A 17500-nucleotide genomic window follows, 5' to 3' on the forward strand; every position below is an offset into this window, starting at 1 on the left:
ACACACACACACACACACACACACACACACACACACACACACACGTTACACATCTCATGGCGCAGTGGTTAGAGTTCCCGGCTGCCATTACGGCGGTCCGGGTTCGAATCCCGCCCAGGGCTGAAATAATTTCAGTATCACTGCGCTGCGATTTGTTACTCCAATTCTTGTGGGCGGAAAGTTCGGTGTGTGTGTGCGTGTGAGGTCAAAACATTACCCATAGATCGGTCATACATGACGTCTGAGCTCTCTTCCGGGAGGGAAGTAGCTGTTGATCACAAGTCCAACACGTGATCCAAAACCATGGTGAATCACACACACGCATAATGTGTATAAGGTCACAGCATTATCCATAGATCGGGACATACGGATCCTTCATCTAGAGGGTAATAGCTGTCGATCACAAGTCCGGCACGTGATCCAAGAGCTTGGTGAATCTCTCTCTCACACACAAAAACACACACACACACACACACACACACACACACACACACACACACACACACACCACACACACACTCTCTCTCTCTCTCTCTCTCTCTCTCGGTGGTGCGGTGGTAGAGTCACAGACTGTCAGTATGGCGGTACCGGCGGTACCTGGTTCGAATCCTGCCCAGGGCTGAAATTATTTCAGTATCGCTGCGCTTCGAGTCATTACTCCAACTCTCGTGGGCGGGGAGTTGGGTGTGTGTGTGCTTGTAAGGTCATAGCATTACCCATAGATCGTTCATACGAGCTCTGAGCTCTCTTCCGGGAGGGAAATAGCTGTCGATCACGAGTCCAACACGTGATCCAAAAGCCAAGGTGAATCACACACGGAGTTGGGTGTTTGTATGTGTGTTTGTTTAAGGTCACAACAGTACCCATAGATCGAGTCAGAGTTTGAGCTCTCATCTGGGAGGGTAATAGCTGTCGATCACGAGTCCGGCACGTAATCTAGAATCGTGGTGATGAATCACACACAAAGACGCACAAATCTTGTACTCACAGGTCCTGAAGAGAGGAGAGGGCTCCAGGCGTCAGGAAGTCGAGTGTCTGAAGGCGGTTGTTGTTGAGGGATCTGCAAGAAAAAGGAGAAAGAAAAGTAAAAAAATTCTTGACGAAAAAAATGATGTGTTATATGATGAAAATAGTGAAGATTTCATGCACGCACACACACACACACACACACACACACACACACACACACACACACACACACACACACACACACACACACACACACACACACACACACACACACACACACACACACACACACACACACACACACACACACACACACACACACACACACACACATGTATATATATATATATATACATACGCATATGTACCTGTTTACTCGTATATACACAAATTGTATGTATTCATATATAAGCATGTATGGTTAAATCTATGTATGCAGTGCATTGTAAGTATGTATAGATATGTGTTTATATGCATGTTTGCCTATGTATGCATACATGCATTCGTGTACGTATGTGCAAATGCGAGTTCCATGTACATGTACGTGTGTCTGCTTAAATGTGTTAAGAATAGAAGAGGAAGTTTAGAAAAAAAAAAACAGAGGATCTCCAATTCCTTGGTTGACGTTGACGAACTGGTCTACCTGGGAGAAGCTGAATCTTCAGAAAATCTGTCAAGGGATTCGAACCCTGACCTGTGCGTACATAATCACGAAGCCAAGACTCCAGTACTGAACTTCGTGCCAATCTCTTGGCAGAGCTTCTAAAGATTCAACTTCTGGAAATACACGACCTGGAAGAAGATCCTAAACTCAGGAAGAACATAAGAATATAAGAATGAAGGAGACTACAAGAGACCATTAGGCCTACACTAGGCAGTTCCATGCCCCTACCACCTGTCATATCCATCCATAAAGTTATCTCATCTTCTCTTAAAATAACTAATTATTGTTTCAGCGCTGACTACGCGGTTACTAAGTCTATTCCATTCGCTAACCACTCTGTTCGTAAACCAGTTTTGCCCATTTCTTTCATAAACTTATATTGGTCCAATTTAAACCCATTACTACGAGTCCTGCCCTGCTGTTTTAATTTAATAACCTTGTCTGCATCACCCTTGTTAAAGCCCTTGACCCATTTGAATACGTGTATTAGATCACCCCGCACTCTTTATCTTTTCAGAGAGTATAAGCTAAGGAAGACAGCATGGGCAGCTTATACATCACGACGCTGAAGAGCTCTAACTATCGAGCAGTTTAGGTTTTTTTTATTTCCAATCCTCTAATACTGGACAAACTTCGGAATATAACGGATCTATGGGGTATTTCCATCGGATATACCGGATCCTCGGCTATAACGGATCTTCGGATATAACGACAGACCCCTGTCCCCATATCGTCTGTTATATCGAGGGTTTACTGTACTATGATGAAGATGTACGAAAACGCATGGGCAATTGTTCTAGTCCCACCTGCCACTCCACACCCCTTAAACAAGGGTGATGCAGGCAAGGTCATCATATTAAGACAGCAGGGTAGGACTCGTAGTAATATATCTAAATTGAAAAAATTTAGGTTTAAGAAGGAAATAGTCAAGAATTGGTTTACCAACGGAGTGGTCAATGAATGGAATAGACTTAGTTATCATGTAGTTAGTGAGCGCTAAAACAATTGGTTGTTTTTAGAGAAGATAACTTTATGGATGGGGATGAAAGGTAATAAGGGACGTGGAACTGCCTAGTGTAAGTCTTATGGTCTCTTACAGTCTCCTCCATTCTTATGTTCGTATAATCTCAGGTGGGGTCACTCCAAGCACCCACATAGATGACTACGTCGCCGTGTAAATTATTTTTGTTTCCTGTTTTACAATGTAATGAGTTCTCTGTTAACAAAACAATGTCAACACGCTAGAGAATACTTTTATGTACAACATGTGTACATATACATGAAAGCATGCATGTATGTATGTTTACGCATGTATATACGTACGTATATATTGCTGATAACCACAGGGAAAAAACGGAAAAGAAAACTAGAATTCCCACGTGTATATATTTATATATATATATGTATATATATATATATATATATACATATATATATATACATATATGTATATATATACATATGTATATATGTATATATATATGTATATATATATATATATGTATATACATATATATATATATACATATATATATATATGTACATATGTATATATATATATATGCTAATAAGAACACGGGTACGTGTGTTCACTTATGCAAAGTAGACCACTTGGAAAAAGAAACTGACTTGTTGCACTGAAGATGTAATATACGAAAGCGCTCTGCTTCGTTAGTTTCTTTTTCCAAGTGTTCAACTTTGCAAATATATGTATATATATACATATATATATATATATACATATATATATGTATATATATATATATATATATTTACTTACGTATATATACCTGTACTTGCATGCATGTATATAGATAGATACGCATGTATTTACGAATGTATATACATATATAGGAATGTATATGCATGCATGTATTTACTTACGTATATATGCATGTATGTATATGGATATGCATCCTTGAAAATTATTTGAAAACAAGAGAGAAATGTATTGCAAAAGTAAAAGAAAACGGGAGGGACATCTCAAGCTTTTATTCGTATGGCATGAAGAGCACATCGCTATTGGAATGGGTGAGACAGAAACAAAAGAATTTGCGTCTGAGGAAGATACATGGTGGGGGGGTGGATGAGGAAGAAGGTTCTCGATACACAAAAAGAAATTTGCAAAAGAAGAAAGAGTTTGTGACGGAAGAGGTCTTGTGCGACGGATGCTGGTAAAAGGGAAGAGAAAGAGAGAAGAAAGAGAGTGCATAGGGAAATGACAACAGAGAGAGAAGAGAAAACAAACATGAACAAACAAACAAAAATGAGTAGATGAATACATAAATGACGACAGTTGTATAAAGAAGCCAAAACATATAGAAAAGAGAAAAATTAAGTACATCTCAAGATTTATATAGAGAAATGACAACAGGGAGAGAGGAGAAAATAAACAAACATGAATAAATAGATAAACGAAAAAATAGATAAATGACATCAGCTGCATAAAGGAATCAAAACGGAAAGAAAAGAGGAAAATAAATGCTTATCAAGATTTGTAACGAGAAATGACAACAGGAATGAGAAGAGAATATAAATTAAAAAAAAAATAGATAGATTAATAAATAAATGACAACAGTTGTATAAAGAAAATAAAAAAGATAAGAGAGAAAATGAAAAATAAATATTTGAATAAATAAATAAATGACAACAGTTGTATAGATAAAATAAAAACGGGAGGAGAAAAAAATGAAAATTGAATAACTGAATAAATAAATGACAAGAGTTGATTACAAAAGTCAACAAAGAGAAAAAAGAGAAAGTAAAACATAGATAAATAAATAAATGAATAAACAAACAATTATTTACAAGGGTTGTAGAGAGAAACCATATCAAAAAGAGAAAAGACAGTAAACAAACAAAAATAAACATACAAATGAATTAATGAATAAAATCAAATGAAAAATGAATAGAATAGATGAATAGCTGAATAAACAGATAAACAAATAAACAAATAAATGCATAAATAAATGAATAAATAAATAAATAAATAATGAATAAATAGATCAATAAATAAACAAATATAAATAAATAAATAAATAAACAAATAAATAAATAGATAGATAAATAAATAAATGAATAAATAAATAAATAAATAAACAAATATAGATAAATAAATAAATAAATAAATAAATAAACATACAAATGGTAAGGGAAGTAGAGGATATACTCAGAAATGGGAGAGCATGTGTATGTTCCAAGTGATTACACTCGAAGCAGTATAAGTGAATGAGTGTAAGTGGCAACCATGTATGTTTCCATATGAAGGCATTATCACATTGGGCTATTTTTCCTTCGACTCTTGGAGCAGATTTGCAGTCCGCAGCTTTCGGGAAGAAATTTGATATGCTGGAGGGAACGTTTTCCTCCAGTTTATCATATGATATTCTGTATAAATTGTAATATATATATATATATATATATATATATATATATATATATATGTATATATACATATATATATATATATATATGTGTGTGTGTGTGTGTGTGTGTGTGTGTGTGTGTGTGTGTGTGTGTGTGTGTGTGTGTGTGTGTTTGTGTGTGTGTGTGTGTGTGTGTGTGTGTGTGTGTGTGTGTGTGTGTGTGTGTGTGTGTGTGTGTGTGTGTGTGTGTGTGTGTGTGTTGACAAATACCACTACAAACAAAAAGTGCCCTCAATAATTTTTTTTATTTATTTCTAATATTCCATTTCATTTTTAACTTGTGAAACAGTTCCCAGTAACCTGATACGACAGTGTTATTAGCTTTCAATCAAATCGGGATTATTTTTGGAAATACAAAACTTGTTTCATACAGCTGTTATTTCCAATTCATCAACAAACATATTCTGGATACCTGTTGCCGGCAGACCGAGCCATCCACACTCATGTAGCTTTTGTACATCGCCCCCGTGGTGTAGTTGGCAGTGCCCATATATGTGGCAAGAATGCGTTGTCTCGTGTTTGTTTATGTATTAATAAGATAAACAGACAGACTCGTTAATATACATAAATGCAAAAACACACAAATACTCAAGCACGCACACACGCGCAGCAGATTAATGTGGACTGCGAATGCAAATTGATCAGTGCAAGACCTTTAGGCGAATAACGAGGTCATATGCATAAAAAACAAAATGCGCATATATATATATATATATATATATATATATATATATGTATATGTATGTATAAATATATATATATATATATATATGTATATGTATATGTATATATATATATATATATATATATAAATATATATATATGTATACATGTATGTATGTATGTATATACATATATATATATATATATATATATATAGAGAGAGAGAGAGAGAGAAGGAGGGCTGTAATGCAAATAATCACATGATCTTGACTCTTATTATGATATTCATGATAAAGAGCACATGAGTACATGAGCACTTCAGATACTGCTGGCGTCTTATGAGTACATACACGTTGAAGAAAAGAATGAATGTACAGCAACATTGGGTCATGAGATGACAAATGAAGAAGAAGTTGTCAGAACATGAAAAGGAGAGTGATGTACATTTCACGACAACCACATGGCATGGAAAACGCGTAGTGTCGACCACGTGGCTGTGACCTGACACACTAGTCATGCACACCTGCCTATGATAGTGCGATCCTGCTTGACCCGACCTAACCTAATCCAATGCAATCATGTAGTTACACACCACGGGTGACTGCCCATGTTGTATATAGATATCGGCTCCTGGCCGCATGGCAACTAATTCATCACTCTCCAGCATGCCGGAATCCCGACAATCTTACTATTTCTCCCTTCCTTCCGTTATTTCTCTCTCTCCCCCCTCTCCCTCCGTAGGGGAAGGCTTTTGCTCTTAACATCGTACTGTAAAATCAGTTCAGGCTCAGCAGAGTTCAGACGTCGCCCCTAGCTCCACCTCTCGCCTTCACCGCCCACCATTCTTAGCCGACCGGTCGTGGCAAAAGAGTTTGTTTTTTTCTCCTCTGCTGCTGGCCGATCTGGCACGCACAAGACCTCTCCGTTGACGTTGGCAAACAGGCTCACATTTTAGACAAATCCACAGAATGTACCAGCCACTTTTTACGGAGATGTACATTTGACACATTCCCCGGGTCACATAATTCTCTGTTTTCAGAAATGTGCTCGGAAGAAAAGAGATTTACATAAATCTACACTCGCCCGCTTGCCCACGGCACTGTCCACAGGATCTACTCTCAAAATTACGCTCCAGGTATCACCCGCTGACTTCTGTCAGCAATGCTCTGCCCCGTCAGAGGCCAATTCTACTCTCCTTCTTTAGGGAGTCACCCGCTGCTGCTTAATTGTCAGCATCGCTCTGCCCCGTCAAGGGCCAGCTCTCTCTGCCCGCTGCTTGACTACGGTCAAGGACGCATTTCCTCGCTAGGGGCCAACTCTTTTCTCCCTTTAGGGAGCCGCCCGCCGCTGACTCGTCAGCACCGCCCTGCCCTGGTGGGGGCCACTCTCCTTCGGGAGCACATGCGGGAAGTGAATCCTACTCACTTCTCGTAAGACACATACACACTTCCCACGAACATAACCACTCCCCACGCGCAAACATCTACACGTACTTTTTCTTCGACTAAAAATTACTTCCTTTATAACTTTCTCTCATCTTCTCATTTCAGTTTACCTCCCACTATGTTTTTTTTTTCAACCATTCTCTACCACAACGCCTCCTATCATTTTCTCCGCTTTTGGTTGAGATGCAGGCGACGTCGTCACCAGTCAAGTTCCCTGCCCATTCCTCCTGCGCCACGATCATCATCGCCCCTTAGAATCACCCTGAAATTGCGCTTATTGGTAATAGCTGACTTTTATACACCACTGTCTTTTCATTTTCTTACAGACATCTCTTCCTCTCCCACACACCGATCTCATGCAAGCGGGTGGTCGTTCCTAGGTAGTCCATATTCCATAGTTCAGTTAAACCTTATAGATAAAGGAGACGAATTCACCAAACCTCTTTCCTTCTCACAGTAGCATCGTCACTGCAGGAAGATGGACATAAGTGGGAATCGTTACGTACATAAAACTTTGACTATGGCAGTGGACGGAAGAGGGTGAGGAGCATACTACGCCAGGAAGCGCTGAGTAGCTGCAGCCGATGCCATCACCTCTGCTCTTGAATTTTCGGTACAGGTAACACTTGTTGGGTATCGGAGTGCTGTATTCGAACCTAAAACCTAGCGAATGCGAGACAGCACGCTACCGATTACGCCGCCAGTGCTTTAGGTGGAGGGGGCGAATAAGAAAATATCGAGAGTTTGATAAGGTTGACGTTGACAACAGCGATAGTGGAGAGCACGGTGGAGTCAGTGATTGAGTATGAGAGTGAAAAACGAACGTCTGGGAAACAGACCGAAACAAAATTAAAAACTACTGAAGGAAATGGGCGAGAACTGGTTTACCAACATAGGGATTAACGAATGGAATAGATTTAGCAACCCTGAGGTGAGCGCTGTTTTATGAGAAGGTTAGATAACTTACACCTTCTGGAAAGGCGAAGAGTGTGGGGTGATCTAATAGAGGCATTCAAGTATGCCAAGGGCCTTAACAAGGCTAATGCGGGCAAGGTCATCATATTAAGACAGCAGGGCAGAAATCGTAGTAATGGGTTTAAGTTGGACCAATTTAGATTAAAGAAGGAAATTGGCAAGAATTGTTTTACCTACAGAGTGGTTAACAAATGGAATAGACTTGATAACCATGTAGTGAGAGCTGAAACTATCGGTTGTTTTAAGAGTGGATGAGATAACTTTAGGGATAAATATGAAAGGTGGCTAGGGACATGGAACTGCCTTGTGTAGGTCTTATGGTCTCTTGCAGTCTCCTCAAACACAGAGAAAGGAATTTATTTGGTTTAAGGTCGCAAATTCCCTCTATAAGGAGATTATGACGGTGCCTCTTACAGAGGACTTGTACCGTGGAATTTAATGAACTATGCCCTTGGTCCAACTAGCTGGTGGCAGAGATCATAGCGCCATCACCTTGACTTCCGCCGCAAGTGGCGACGCTCTAATTCGCTCGGCCAGCGAACATCCGGGATATAAGAGAGAAATAATGTCAGATGGTATGGAAATGAACATAAGAAGGAAAGAGACTGCAAGAGACCATAAGGCCTACACCAGGCAGTTCCACATGTCAACCCCATCTACAGAACTGTCTAACCTTGTTTTAAAACAACCAATTGTTTCAGAGCTCACTACATGATGAAATTTAATGAAGGAAATGGGAAAGAACGAAGCAGATCTAATTATCTGTAGGACATAGCGAAAGTGGCGTAGAGTTTTAAACAATTAGAAAGAGAAAATGTGAAGGAGAGTAAAAAACATTAGGGAGGAGATAAAAAGGTTTGGGTTTTTTTTTTTTTTTAATTGGAGAACAGAAGGAGGAAGAGGAGGATGTGGAGGAGGTAGCGGAAGAGGGAGAAGAGAAGGAGGAGGAAGAGTAAGTGGAGGAAGAAGAAGAAGAAGAAGAGTAATGTGTACGAGGAGGAAGAAAATGGAGTAGGATGATGATGAAAAGGAAGCGGGGGAGGAGGAGGAGGAGGAAGAGGAAGCGGAGAAGGAAGAAGAGAAAGAATAAGAGAAGGAGAAGGAAGAAAAGTGGAGGAAGGGGAGGTTGCAAAGGAAAGAAAAGGAGGAAGGGAGGAAAAGGAGGAGGGGAGGAGGAGGAGGAGGAGGAGAAAGAATAAAGGGAAGAGAAGGAAGAAAAGAGGAGGAAGAGATGGAAAAGGAAGAGGAGGAAAAGGGAGCGGAGGAGGAGGAGGAGGAGGAGGAGGAAGAGTGATGAAGTGGTGAGGAGGCAGTTTGTAGAAAGTTTAGTGTGAACTGGTTTCAGTTCTAAAATAACTTTCCCTATTTTGAAAAATGAAGAAACGGGCCTAAACTTTATCCTCTCTTTCTATATAAAGGATGTGCGCTCACTTCCTATTTCTTTCTCTCTCTCTCTCTCTCTCTCTCTCTCTCTCTCTCTCTCTCTCTCTCTCTCTCTCTCTCTCTCTGTCTCTCTCTCTTTCTGTGTGTGTGTGTGTGTGTGTGTGTGTGTGTGTGTGTGTGTGTGTGTGTGTGTGTGTGTGTGTGTTTGTGTGTGTGTATGTGTGTGTATGTGTACCTAATTGTATTCACATAACTGTAGTATACAAGAAAGGAACAACACTCGTGGATATCCGTCTCTTCTCAATTTATCGTACCAAGTTTTAAATTCAATGTGAGTGTGTGTGATTCACCATGGTTTTGGATCACGTGTTGGACTCGTGATCGACAGCTATTTCCTTCCCGGAAGAGAGCTCAGAGCTCGTATATGACCGATTTATAGGTAAAACTGTAACCTTACACGCATACACACACCCAACTCCCCGCCCACGAGAGTTAGAGTAACGACTCGCAGCGCAGCGATACTGAAATTATTTCAGCCTTGGGCGGGATTCGAACCCGGACCGCCGTAGTGGCAGCCAGGAACTCTACCAACTGCGCCACGAGAGAGAGAGAGAGAGAGAGAGAGAGAGAGAGAGAGAGAGAGATTGAGTGTGTGTGTGTGTGTGTGTGTGTGTGTGTGTGTGTGTGTGTGTGTGTGTGTGTGTGTGTGTGTGTGTGTGTGTGTGTGTGTGTGTGTGTGTGTGTGTGCGTGCGTGTGTGTGTGTGTGTTTGTGTGTGTGTGTGTGTGTGTGTGTGTGTGTGTGTATGTGTGCGTGTGTGTGTGTGTGTGTGTGTGTGTGTGTGTGTGTGTGTGTGTGTGTGTGTGTGTGTGTGTGTGTGAGCGCGCAAACTCACAAAGCTAACTGTGTTAAAACCTTAATTTGGTGTCGAATGAAAACAAAAGGAGCGTTTACAATCCCACTCTTTTTTCATCGTTTAAATGGAAGAGTTCTCTGTTATCATCATCATCTCACTAATTACAGAGGCAATTTCCCGGGCCATTACCAATTTTATTGGGAGGATTGATCTTCCGTGAAATGGTAGGGGTGTTGGGGGTGCCCTCCCCGGAAACCTCAACCCCCCCCAACCCAAAAAAGAAGAAGAAAAAAAAAAGAGGAACGGTGTCATAAAACAAGCATCGAAGAGACGGATTTATTGGTCAGCGCACGCGCGCACGCTCACACACATGCACACACACACACACACACACACACACACACACACACACACACACACACACACATACACACCACACAAACGTGAATATACAATGGATTATCGGCTGCCTGAAGTGACGGCACAACTTTTGTATTCTCTTTTTGTCAATTTCCAATCGATTTAATTCAATTGAGACGATTTATTGGCCAGGCAAATTAGGGGGTCTCTATTAAACATGGAGGTCAGGCATGGAGACGGTTCGAGCCTGCCTGGCGGTGGAATGAGTTCGTGGTAATTAAGGACAGACTACATAGAATTCCGTTTTGCTTCCAAAGAGTCTTTCGTAAGGAGGCACCGTACTCGTCACCTCCGAGAAGGGTAGTCCATGACGTTCAACTAAATAGAGATGAAATGATAAATAGATTAACTTCGGTTATCTTTTAACACTTCTGTATCTTGAGGTTCCTTTAAACTGAATAAAATCGCTTGACGACAGCCGAAAATGTGGATGTGGTCCCTTAACTAACACTGGGCCGTTGATGGTACTGTTCCATTAACGAGTTTGGGAAAATTAATCTCGATTAACTTTTTCTAGTGGTTAAGTGAAAGGAGCTAACTTATGGGTGACCAAAGTACTCGGTGTTTAGACCACGTAACCCCCCCTCTTAACCCCAATTAACCCCCCATCCCTTCCTCCTCTCTCCCCACTCCCACCTACGTCCCTTTCTAATATCCACCTTCACTTATAAAGACTTTTTATTTAAATACTCTAATTTTGAACCAACCAAAACTAAGACAGAAATAAAGACAGAGAGAAGGGCAGATACAAAGAAAATACACAAGAGAAAATATAAACGTATATACACACCCACAAACATGCGTGTGATCTACACATATGAAATGGTACTCGTCTTTAGCAAGACCTCTAATCTTGCAGACCTCACAATTTCCCAATCTCAAAACACATGTCTCAAAGAATGCAACCTAAGACAACAACGCCATCGCGCCATCACCCAACACGGACATTCCTAATGTCACAAGACAAGTCCATTAGCCTTTTCTTATACCTACCCCAATTACATTATCGTAACTTCAATATATACGCCGTATCTCGCCACATCCACCAATAATATAACTAAACCCCATACAATACAACTAACACCCGTATAATGTATATTTTATAACAAATACGTTTCCCATATAACAATCTACACCAAACATGCTTAACTAGTATATAAGGAGGCGACTGTGATTGCTAACCAGATAGGAGGTAGGGAGACGCTCTACTTCATCTCACCAGAAGAGATCTTTCTTCATTGTAAATAATCTTTAGTACATGTCAAATAAATCTATAAAGTACTCCGAGACTTTACATCGTCCACTAAACCACCCTATGTGTAGCAACCTCCTGTTACATATTTGGTGGCAAGCGGTGTCCCTGCTACAGTCGGCGTATTATTTTCATTTTGTCATGGCTGAGTTGCCATCGAATTCTGTGAACTGGTTTGATTACGTTTTCTGTGTTTATTATCATTCAGAGTGAAAGAGAACGAGTGAAACAGCAGTGATTTTATATTTTATGACGCGAATAGTGTGATGCATCGTACGTAAGGCATCCGATGCTACGCGCGAAAATTTGACTCGTATTGAACAGGTTAAGGGGTTACCACACTGGGGGCTATTTTTCCTCCAATCTCCAATTAATCGGCGGTACAGCCCAGCTCCAGAACTTTTTCCGCCTTAAAATCACAATGGCAAACTATTTTGTTTTATTAACAAAAACACATGGAATGTTATTTTATATACTGAAGGAAAATCATTCCCCTCCAGCATATCAGATTCCTTCCCGAAAGCTGCGAGCTGCAAATCTGCTCCAACAGTCGGAGAGAGAGAGAGAGAGAGAGAGAGAGAGAGAGAGAGAGAGAGAGAGAGAGAGAGAGAGAGAGAGAGAGAGAGAGAGAGAGAGAGAGAGAAAAGGCCAGTGTGGAAACACCTTTACACACTTTTAAACATACGAACGAAGCCTCAAACCTACTTCATAAGTTTCAAAGTTAAGAAGTCCAACATTAAAGCGTTAGTGTTATATTCTATTTTTGTTTTATGTTTTATTTATCATTAGTAACGTGTTTTAGTACACGAGAACATGTACTGACTTTATATCACACTTATGCATGTAGATCTGAGTACCTTTAAAATCATGTTGAAAACCGACTTACGAACCCTTCGAGTTACGAACGCAACTCGTTCGTAAGTCGAGGGTCTGTAATTGCGTGTAGGAAATCATTAAGTGTAAAAAGTGTTAAACCTCGTCTTGATTACAACTATTTCATCTTTTCCTGCCCTCAGATTGAAAAATATCTATTAATGATGTCACTTTTTTTTTCATTCTCTGCCGAAATAAAGGATCGGGTTATCTGTTTTATTTTTCTCTCCTGCCGCCAGGTGATTTTATTCAGCCGAGGGGGGGACCTCCCACTAGTCGAGGCAGTGTCCGCTTTGCCACTGGCCAACTTTACATACATTATTTTGGCTAATGACAAGTCATTTCTTTCACGCAAGGATCTGCACGCACGCGAACGATGAAGAACGATCAGAGATTTTGTTCATTAAAAGAACATCTGTTCTTGTTCGTCAATAACAAAGAACAACTTGTCACGTAGTTCAGGGATTCTGCCTTAGGCTAATGTGTTGTTGTTGCTACTGTTGTTGCTGTTATGGAATGTAGTTTACCTGCGCTTCTGTCCTTGTGGACAATCTCGCACCGCTGTCTAGGACCAGTATTGTGCCTCACTATTTCAGCGGGCCTTATACAATCAATATTATTGCGCAATATTACGTATTGTACAATATTATTGACGGCGTAGGGGTGGTATTGAAGAATGACACATTATGTTAAAGACATCAAAAAGAGCTTGGTATTTTATTGCACAAAGACTATATTGAGTCGTGTATGGGTAATATTGCTCAATATCTTCTCAGTGTGCTTCCAGCCCTCATACTGTCGATATGTCTGGCAAGATGGATGAGAGGCAATGTCTGTCACGATGTCTCTCTGGAATCCTTTGTTGGACTGGCGGTATTGTGGAACAATATGGAGCCATGTAAGGGGGGGGACAAATATTGCGCAACAAAACTGAGTCAGTATATTGTGTCAATAATAATGATCGTGTAGGGCTGGAACAATACATCAGCACCATCTACCTTGTCACCATAAGGCTGAACTCGATAGAGGCACAATATTACACAATACTATATTTATCTTACAATAAAGTGACCTTATAGATCTTAATGTATTGGGAATTATTTACATAAAGCGGGCCCTACACGATCAATATTATTGCGCAATATTCTGTATTGTACAATATTACTGACGGTGTAGGGATGGTATTGAAGAGTGACACAATGTACTGAAGACATCGAAGAAAGACACAATATATCGAATACATCATATACCATCCCTACACCTTCAATAATATTGTACAATACAGAATATTGCGCAATAATAATGATCCTGTAGTGCCCGCGTAAAGAAGTACCGCGATCATTAACATCCAATCTTAGCACACTTCCTGCAATTCTATCTTTTCTTTAAGACCATCTGGTTTACAGAAACCAATCAATCCGTGTACTAGGGCTAAGGTCAACCCTCGTAGCTCCCTGCACCCCAGCCACCCGCTCTGGCCCAATAGGTGCCGGATATTGGCCCGGACGTGTTGAATAGATCCGGGCGTTATCAGATCCACCAAATGTCCGGAAAGTGACCATTCCGGGTCCCCCTTTCCGTCTAGTACAGAATAGTGGTGGTTATCCCACTGCTTATGATATCCGTCTTGGGTAATACTATGCTGTTATATATGATATTCGTTTTACAATATAATGAAGGAGGCTGCAAGAGACCATAAGACCTACACTAGGCAGTTCCATGTCCATAATCCCCCGTCATTAAAGTTATCTAACCTCTTCTTAAAACAACAGCTTTAGCGCTCGCTACATGATTATCAAGTCTATCTATTCGTTAATCACCCTATTGGTAGACCAGTTTTTGGCTATTTCCTTATCAAATCTAAATTTGTCCAATTCAAATTCAATTCTACGAAAGATAATCTTGTCCTCGAAACGTTGAATATAATGAAAGATTCTTTTTTTGTCTTAGACGGTCTTTGATTGTCCTCCATATTGAGAAACTTCAACAAGAAACAAAGAAATAAACAAACGAATAAATACACAATAGAAAGTAAAACAATAACAGTGAAAAAGTTATTGTGGTCAATTGGTTGTCTGTTGGGGGAGATTCTACTGCAAACTATACAAGCGCGCGCACACACACACACACACACACACACACACACACACACACACACACACACACACACACACACACACACACACACACACACACAGTTTGCCCTTTCTCACCCATTTCTCTCTCATATATATATATATATATATATATATATATATATATATATATAATAATATATATACATATATATATATAATAATATATATACATATATATATATAATATATATACATATATATATATATATATATATATATACGTATGTATATATATACATATACATATAGATATATATATATATATATATACATATATATATATATATATACATATATATATATATATATATATATATATATATATATACATATATACTGTTCATTCCCAAACAGTTGCCACATATACTGTTTACTCTCACACAGTTGCCACATATTCTGTTTTGAGACTTTCACCATGTTGCCACATATCCTCTGAATCAATTTGATCCCGTGATGATCAAAGGCTCTACCATAATGGCTTCTGACTTAGATCTATTATAACATGTATTTACTTCACTGCAATACACAGGAATAGGTTTATCCTCGTAGGGTCTCGTGTCAATGTCGTCATCAAACTTTCGCAACATTGTAGACATTACCAAACGTTCTAATGTTGCATCATCTCGCTTATTCGATGGTGTCTGCTTAGTGACCCGATGACCTCTCCATTAGTGAATAAAATCGTCTAGGATACATTATGTTCTAAAGCTTTGGTAGTTTGTTCCATCTGACGTCAGGTGATTTTAATCAACTGAGGACGAAAGGGTTACGGTGTAAATACAAGGGAGAAGGGTGAGTGCAGCTATGCGCCGTCCTGATGTTTACGACCCATGGCCGAGGGATTAACTGAATGCTGGAGTCACAAGTTAGGACTTGTAAGAAAACTTTACTACCACTGGATTATCTCGTTCAAAACTTTTAAAGAAAAAATAATAATAATGATAACAAACTAACTAGACCTTAATTAGTTTTTTTTCCTGGTCCTTCTTGTGAAGCGAAATGATTTCAGTATTGTACCAGATACTTCAGAAGACTCTCATTACTGGAAGATATACGTTGATCATAAAATGGAGTTCATCTATAATGAGCTTCTGTCCCTGTACCTTTCGAAATATTTTTTGCATGTCCGCTTTTCCAGTTGTTTTTCTCGTTTCATACGATGAAACATATTTTTTTACCTCTTTGCTTGCAGCCTCTGGTACACTGTTAATGTTAACAAATGAAATTACTGGCTGGATCTTGATATTTGAGAGTTAAACTCTTGCCAACCTTTTTCTTTTTTTATGTTTTATTTAGCATTCTTATTTATTTTCTTGTTCCATTTCATCTCTGTCTTTAATCATATCTCCATTACTATCTCCCATTGAGATAATCTGCTGTCTCCCTAAACTTAGTCTCCACCAGGCTTGTATAGTGACTTTACCTTCCCGGATAGTTTCTTCTATATAATCCATATTTCTCTTTCTTTACTGATTTCAGTCTTTCTTTAATGAGCATGTCTAGTCCGACTCTCCCTATTTCACCCCTCCTGGGTTTTAATCAGGGCAGTGATTTTTTCATTAGATCATCTGTTACATTGAAATAATTACTTTCTTTGTTATGTTTCTTTTTCAATATGTCCTCCACTGACGCCCTACTAATGTTCAACAAATTACAAATCGTTCGCTTGATGTTCTTCTTATTGTTCTCCTTGGATTCATGACAGTTTTGATTATAATTTCACATTTGTTCATGTTATATCTCAATTGACACTTTGGCGTCTATTTTCCACTCATGATTGATTAATAAAATCATCTTCAGCTTCCTTGTCGCGCAGTTACACCATGTTGCCTCTTCATATCCTACTCCGATTTAAACAAATCTCATCCCACTTGCTCATTATGGCGTCTGAGATGCATAACATAATATACTGCATTTACATGACAATAATATACAGAAATGGAGCTATACTCTTGGGAAATCATGTGTGTGTGTCCACCAAGCTTGCAGAACGTTGTAGGCGAAGACCTGATTACAGAAACGTTCGTCGAAGGATGCTCCTGCTGTTCACTACATGAAACGTTCGAACATTGCAACACTTCGCTTATGCGACGCTGTCTGTTCCCTGCCCTGGGGATAAGACCAGGTTATTTAATGAAAGAATCGAATTCATAAAGAGATGACGCACTGCTTCTCACGAGCACATGCCCTGGCGCTGGTGGCGTCATCGTAAGCGTACTGGCCCCACATTCACTTGGTTCGAATCCTGCACTCCTCCCCGATACCCAGCAGTGATTGTCTATGACCTGCCCCCTAACAGTCCACTAAAGCACAAAAAGGTAAAGGTGACGGTTTCGGCCGCAGCAGTTCAGCGCCTCCTGGCTTAGGATCATCCCCTTCTCCTTCTTCTCTACATTTTGTCTACTTCCCACGGAGCGCCACGCAAGCTCAAACTACAT

At 39.7% G+C, this 17500-nt stretch overlaps 1 protein-coding gene across 1 annotated transcript in view; it reads right to left on the reverse strand.

Moving 5' to 3' along the window:
- The window catches only part of LOC143034844 (relaxin receptor 1-like), a 378926-nt gene that overhangs the window by 333748 nt on the left and 27678 nt on the right, over positions 1 to 17500 (reverse strand). Inside the window, exon 4 of the mRNA XM_076201188.1 lies at positions 989 to 1060. Within this exon, the coding sequence (XP_076057303.1) occupies positions 989 to 1060 (72 nt within the window). The remainder of the gene's footprint in view (positions 1 to 988; positions 1061 to 17500) is intronic.

This window comes from Oratosquilla oratoria, chromosome 18 (assembly GCF_046742065.1).
Source record: "Oratosquilla oratoria isolate Oo_2021 chromosome 18, ASM4674206v1, whole genome shotgun sequence".
NCBI classification, from domain to species: Eukaryota; Metazoa; Arthropoda; class Malacostraca; order Stomatopoda; family Squillidae; genus Oratosquilla; species Oratosquilla oratoria.